The sequence below is a fragment of the Trichomycterus rosablanca genome, chromosome 25 (assembly GCF_030014385.1).
Source record: "Trichomycterus rosablanca isolate fTriRos1 chromosome 25, fTriRos1.hap1, whole genome shotgun sequence".
NCBI lineage: Eukaryota > Metazoa > Chordata > Actinopteri > Siluriformes > Trichomycteridae > Trichomycterus > Trichomycterus rosablanca.
The window spans coordinates 2,335,230-2,342,796 of NC_086012.1; the positions used below are offsets into that span (position 1 = coordinate 2,335,230).

The following is a 7,567-nucleotide window of genomic DNA, read 5'->3' on the forward strand; positions in this document are numbered from 1 at the left end:
CCCAGACTATCAGCTTCTCACCTCAAACCCTGACTATTCACACTCGTCCAGAACCTCCAGAAAGGTTTAAGTTCACCGCCCCGAGTCCTAACCCCCCTCTCCCCGCCGGAGGAGCAGTCTGAAGGTAGCAGCACCTGTGTAGCAAGCACAGCAGGACCTGGACACATTTCTGATGCTCCACATGGTCCACATAGCTCACACGGTTTGTTCGTTACTTCACTGTTCCGAGCCAAACATCTATTGTCTAAATTTAGAGCAGAAATTCCAGACCACTGCAGGATTCCTATATAAAACAGAGCCGGTGGGTCACTATTGTCCTCCCAGGCTTTGTCTGAGCGTCTGCAGGAACTCATCCACTCTCACCATGGTAGGATCTCTCTCATCGTCCTGATTTTATTCATGATTTTAGAATAACGGTGTGCATGGTGGCAAAATGTCGTCTTTTTAATGAGTGAATTATTTAAAATAGAATTACAGAAGCTCAGTTTAATATAATAGTTGTTTATTAACAGAAACGTTTTTAATATAATAATATAATATATAATAATAATATAATAATAATATAAAAATAACATAATAATCAGATTATTAGTGAAATAATAAATTATAAAATTGTTATAAAAACTTGATTTAAAAACAATGCTTATTTTAAAATAATAATTGTTAGTTGTTGGTAAAAAATTTTATAATTTGTAATAAAAAGTTTAACATTTCTTATTTTTAATATTTTATTTTTATTTACATGGTTAAATAAACATATCTTAATTTATTTATTCAATTTTAGTGCCTTTGATCTTTTTAGTCTTAAATTAAACAATGTAAAACCTTTTTGTGTCTGACCTAAAAATAGGAATACTTTGAAAGTAAATTGCATTATTATAAAATGTTACGTTTACATTTACGGTATTTAGTGGACAATTTTATCCAAAGCGACTTACAGTACCGTGACAGTATATGTTGTCTAAGCAATTGAGGTTAAGAGCCGTGCTTAAGGGCCCAACAGTGGGGCTTAAACCTTCTGATTACTGGACCAGTACCTTAACCACTGGGCTACAACTGCCTAATGGGGTGCTCTGGTGGCACAGTGGGAAATTTTGCTAGGTTCAAATCCCCAGTGGTGCTATCTATAACTAACATGACTGGGTATGAACGGACTGGCGTCTTGTCCAGGGTTCGTTACCGCATTGTGGCCTGTCATTCCAAATAAAACCGGACCCACTGCGACCCTGACCAGGGTAAAGTGGTGATTAAACATGACATGAAATTAAAATGAACATAAAATAGAAATAAAAAATAATTTATAACAGAAGGGAATTTCTCTGTGCTCATCATACAGCCAGACGTTCCCCTTTAGTATTTGTTTTACAACCTTAACTAATCAAAATTATGTTTTTATTAAATACTAAATATGGTCAAAAATATGTGGACGTCCTGTTTCAAAACCATAGGCTCGTCGTCATGTGGCTATAACAGGCTCTATCCATCTGGTAATGCTTTCAACAAGGTCTTGTAATGTGCCTGTGGGTAGTTAAACCTATCTGGTCAAAAGCGCAGGCACTGACGGTAAATGAGAAGGCCTGGCTCACAGTCGGCATTACAATTCATCCCAAAGGAGCTTCCCCTGACTGCTGCCACAAAGTTAGAAGCATGTTGTTTATTTTATATTATTAATTTTGTGGATCTGTTAGCAATTCTGCAGCAAAGTGTCTTCTGTGGTAGAACTTCATGGCAGAATTGTTAAAAAATACAATTTAAAAAAGAAAATATATAATATTTTGACAAAAAATATTAAGAAAAAAAACAGATTATCAAAGTTTTTATTGCTTGGTGTGATTTGGATAACACAATTCCTGCAAAAATTGACACACCGCTTGTACTTCCACTTCTGCCTCTGTTCAGTCCCCCAAAAAGGCCAAGAAGAAGGAGTCTGCCAGCTCCAACGTGTTCACCATGTTCGAGCAGTCCCAGATTCAGGAGTTCAAGGAGGTAAGATGATAAAATCCTGACGACTTTAACCTCATGGGCTGATCCGTGAGTGGAGGCTGAACCCAGGCTGGAATCCCTGAAGTTTCCAGTGAGCGTGATGGACGGGCGGATCAGTGGAACATGTGTTTGATTTATGGAGAGCAGATGACGCGTCCTGAGTTAACGTGTTGTAAATGTCTGCAGGCGTTCACCATCATGGACCAGAACAGAGACGGCTTCATCGACAAGAACGACCTGAGAGACACGTTCGCCGCTGTGGGTAAGTTTACACAAAAGGTTGTGGGTTCGAATCCTGGCTCGTTCATGCTTCCACTTTTGGACCTTTGAGCAGGAACCCTCCTTAGAATGGCTGTGCTCATAACAAGGTGGGATATGCAGAAAAATGACGAACACAGGCATATATATTCTATATGGTCAAAAGTATACGGACACCCCTTTTAATTATTAAGTTCATGTGTTTCATTTACATTTACGGTTACAGTAGTGTGACAGTATACCTTCTGAGCAATTGAGGGTTAAGGGCCTTGCTCAAGGGCCCAACAGCAGCAACCTGGCAGTGGTGGGGCTTGAACCAGCGACCTTCTGATTACTAGTCTAGTACCTTAACCGCTAGGCTACAACAGCCACACTCAGTGCTAACAAACTTAGTGGCATGATGGCTCGGTGGGTAGTACTGTCGCCTCACAGTAAGAAGTTCCTGGGTTCGATCCCAAGGCGGGGCGGTCCGGGTCCTTTCTGTGTTGAGTTTGCATGTTCTCCCCGTGTCTGCGTCGGTTTCCTCTCACAGTACAAAGACCTGAACTGACTGTACTGATGATCTAACCAAATTGTGTAAAACTTGATGTAAAAACCCTAATCAATCAATAAATGTCCAACAAGTTCATGGTCAGGTGTCCAAATACTTTTGAGTAGTGTAATGACATAAATAACGATTGTCAGTTCACCAGTCACGTCTGGCCGGCGTGTTTGTGTTTATTTATAGGGCGTCTGAACGTAGGGAACGATGAGCTGGATGACATGATAAAGGAAGCTTCAGGTCCCATCAACTTCACCGTCTTCCTCAGCATGTTCGGCGAGAAGCTTAAAGGTTCGGTCCAATTTCATTCCCATATCTAGTTAAAAACTCTCACGCCGTGTCTGGTCTGACCAAAACTGGCTTCACGTTTATTTAGGAACGGACCCAGAGGAGAGCATCCTAAACGCCTTCAAGATCTTCGACCCAGAGGGAACCGGTGTCCTGAAGGGAGATGAGTGAGTATCTATCTACACCTTTATCTACAACTTTATTTACACTACCACCGGGGCAGTGGTAAAGTATTCTAGCCCACTACTTTTGACATGGAGAAGTCGTAGCTGTAGCCAATCATAATTACTGCAACTGCAATTAATAAACACAAGAACGGTGACTAACAGCTTCCTGGTTTATATCAACAGGATTAAATATCACCTGATGTCTCAAGCGGATAAATTTACTGAAGCGGAGGTGAGCGACTCTTTTGTTTACCTACACAACAGGACAAAGCTGAAGCTTTATTAATGATTGAATTTAATAATCCACACACATACACAAAGCAAAACATCTAACTTAGAACATCAGCGACGGTGCGAGGCTTCATGTTCCGTCTCAAATACGAAAATTCTCGTCCGTGTTTTGTCCCCCCCGGTGTCCACAGGATTGGTTGTTAGTTTTCCAAACTCAGTTACCAGAGTCGTGTTTTTATCTGCTTTACATTTCAACATCTTAGACATTTTGACTAAGCGATTGCTAACTGAATTGCCGTAGGATTGTTAGGACGTCTCATATTGCAGATTATCCAGTAAACGTGAAGCACTTGAACACTGAACACAAACCTTAAAGTTTGAATTTCACAGCAAATCACATATTACACCAGACAAGGCTCATTTCATGCGCCGTGGTGCGATTTTCACAGCCGTGAATTAGGTAGAGCTTTAGTTATAAGTCATACAAGCCATTCTTATGGGTTTCATCAGTTAGTTGACTGACTTTAGTGAGTTGGCAAGCTAGTCGTCCAATTCCGAGGGGTGTGAATACTATTTCTTTTTATTTGAACAGATTCCAGTGAAAACTGTTTGATTAATTAACCGCAGACAGAAAAAAACAGTCCGTCTGAAATGTGAGACGGCGAATTAAAAAAGGTTAGGGGCTTTCGTTAAGCGCACATCAAAGCCTGGAAAATAAATGCCTACGAAACCCACACGGTGAAAAAACAAACAAGCCCTCTGTTCCCATGGCAGCCGTGTGTAGTAATCTGATGGCTGGCTTCCCATGGCACCCCTGTTCTGACTCACTGATGGCTCCTGTGATTACAATAATCCATCTTCCTGTCAAATACCCCCCAAAAAACCCCTACACGGACCCAGAGAGGGGGAGGGGAAGAGACCAGAGAAGAAATACTGCGTCGGCTGACTTTGGCTCCCTCGTGTCCGGCGGATGAGTGGCCCGGCCGTGCCGCAGTGGCGGGGTAACGTGTGCTGGAGGGGGTCGCTGGGGGCCTGCATGATCAACCGTGTGTGTTCACAGGGCCAGTGATAGCTCAGTGGTTAAGGTACTGGACTAGTAAACAGAAGGTTGCCGGTTCAAGCCCCGCCACCACCAAGTTGCCACTGTTGGGTCCCTGAGCAAGGCCCTTAACCCTCAATCGCTCATTGTGTAAGTCGCTTTGGATAAAAGCGTCTGCTAAATGCTGAAAATGTAAATGTAAATGTTCACGCCTCTGATCAAACACTGTGCTACTCGTCTTCCCTGTGGGCTGCACCCACTGGGTATAGACCGACGTCGCTTACGGCTGACGGGAGCATGAAAACACACACACACACACACACACACACACACACACACACACACACACACACACAGTGAAGCCTATTTCAGACTCCAAACTTGCACAAATATTAGCTTGGTTTTATTGAAGTCCAACCATGGATTGGCACCCTCTCCAGGCTAGTCCTTACTTCCAGGGTTTCCCAGGCCCCGCCTGGACTCTGACCAGAAAAGTGGTAGATGAAAATAAAATAATAATAATAATATCGTATTTAATCAGTAGGGTAACGGGTAAAGCCCTACCTATTACACCTAATGAGCCGTTTTCAGTGTAATATACAATATGCTGTAAAATTCTAACTTTAAGTTTTGTGTTTAGTGATTTAACATTTTTCATTCGTGTAGCGTTCAAGTGTTTCATGTTTACTGGTTAATCTGCACTATGAGGCGTCCTAGCAATCCTACGGCAATTTAGTTAGCCATCGGTTAGTCAAAATGTCCAAGATGTCGAAGTCTAAAGCAGCTAAAAACACGACTCAGGTAACTGCCAACCAATTCTGGGACTTGATGTAACTGCTCAGTGGTCCAACAGCAACCTGGCAGAGGTGGGGACTGAACCAGTGACCTTCTGATTACAAATCCAGTACCTTAATCTCAGATCTTCCACAGTGATTTCAACAGTGAGTCTGTGCTATTCATTTGCCCACATATGAACACAGTTTTCACTTCTGATATTTCGGCGTCTCTTTGTCATCTGTTCCTGCGAACGTCAGGAACCGCTGTTATGACCATCTTTCCTATTTCAGGTTAACCAGATGTTCCAGATGTTCCCACTGGATGTGGCTGGCAACCTGGACTATAAAAATCTCTGCTATGTCATCACACACGGAGAGGAAAAGGAGCAGGAATAAAAGGACGAAGCAGAACGGCTCTTCATCGATGTTATCGTCGTTAGATTTGTTGCTGAACGTGAACAGTGTGTATATTTGTTGTTTTAATGATGAATAAAAACTTTTTGGAAAATACAGCCTCACTGTTTGTCTTTAAATGAGCTTATAATGATTAAATGCTTACACATTTGTGCCGGTTGGCAAATTTGCAAATCATTACTGTCTGTTTTTATTTACATTTCCAGAACTGAGCTGGTAAGAAAGCGTACAGAGTACAAGCAGATTCAACAGACAGTTTAAACAAATAAAACAATACACACATATTTGTGCTACAATAGCAATAAGACATTAAATAATAAGCTGGACATGAAGCCTAATGGAGCATAAATGAGTCAGACACATATGATTCAGGACACCAGATCAAAAATATATTTAACAAACTAAAATAAGAAACAAAACTACCATTACAGCAGAACACAGTCAGAAATGTGTGTGTGTGTGTGTGTGTGTGTGTGTGTGTGTTTTCTGTTACGATAAGCACTACATTTACAGAGCCAGCTCTACTTTCAGTAAACGTACACATGAAGGAGGCGGCAATAATGTTCTTCAAGACGGCCATGATGGACTCAAGGTGGGACACAAGGACATGATACAGTCAGAATGCCTCATCAGATAACAGTATGAGGAAACAGGTATTCCAGCACTTTCACTTTTGTTAGCTCTTATATTTCTAGCACACTTGTCTTTCAATGTAGTACTTATAAATATGAACAAAAAAATTATTCAGCATAACTTTAATTCAAGTCATTAAACTGTTCAAGCCATACGACTATTTTCAGCCTCTTTCACTCTCTAAGAGGGCAGTTGGAAGCCTAGTGGGTAGATTTTTAAGCTATCAATTAAAAGATTGAGAGTTTGAATGCCAGATCTGCCATGCAGCCATTGCTGGGCCCTTGAGTAAGGCCCTTAGCCCTTTAGGCTCATAATGGCCGACCCTGCGCTCTGACCCCAGAATTTCGTTGTACTGCACACGTGTATCTGTACATATGACAAATAAAAGAACTCTATTTTATTCTACATTTCAGAAAGCAGTCCTGAGTTATTTTGGTTTATGTTCAAACTTGTTGAAATGTCCAGTGATGCAGCTCCATATCATGATGCTCCCACCATCATACTTCTATATGCGCATTATGTTTTTGTGTGGAACCCTTCTGTCAATACACACGATGAGCTGAGCTTTGCCAAACAGTTCAGGAAAAAAACAGTTTGGGCTTGTTTTTACATATTAAGATGACGTTTTGCTTGTGTTTTGAATTTAAATGCTCTGCCTTTAAACAGGAGCAGGTTTCAGACAACCTATAGGTGGCGCTGTGCTCATTTGCAGCTCAATTTATATCAAATTTTGCAAATAATTGACATATAAATCACATCTGGCTCAACAAGACAAGACTAATGCATTGAGAACAATAATCTAATTAATTAATTAATTAATTAGGGCAGGTAAATGGACAGTTCAGATCTGACCCATGGACACTAATTGAACGGCTTTGGTCGGTTGGTCAGATCTCATGTTATAGAAGAGCTGTGTGACTGACGGGTCTGTTACTCACACAGTAGGGTGAGAAAAACAAAACAGCACCAAAAAACAAGTGGCATTAAAGCCGTGTTTACAATTTAGCTGACAGCAAAACATCCTACCAAAATCTGAACAAGCTGTTTTCAGAGCCGGACAACAAAAAGACGACGGACGGGCTGGTTTTTATTGCGCGTGATCCAGATGTTTCTGGTTTGATGGCGTTCTATTTGGAACTGGCCGGCAGGCAGGAGCCTCATTTGTTCCGTCCTGTCTGACTACGGCGTTAACAAGCTCGAGAACTGATAACAAGCCTGAAGGATGCTGACGGCCCAG

General features: G+C 41.4%; 1 protein-coding gene across 1 annotated transcript; it reads left to right on the forward strand.

The window, feature by feature from the left end:
• Positions 1-318: 318 nt before the first annotated feature.
• Positions 319-5,793, forward strand: LOC134302373 (myosin regulatory light chain 2B, cardiac muscle isoform-like). The gene is made up of 7 exons (XM_062987453.1): positions 319-367; positions 1,900-1,986; positions 2,170-2,245; positions 2,969-3,073; positions 3,159-3,237; positions 3,421-3,469; positions 5,575-5,793. Exons 1-7 carry the CDS (start codon positions 365-367, stop codon positions 5,677-5,679), a joined length of 504 nt encoding a protein of 167 aa, XP_062843523.1. The 5' UTR covers positions 319-364; the 3' UTR covers positions 5,680-5,793.
• The last annotated feature ends 1,774 nt before the right edge of the window (positions 5,794-7,567 follow it).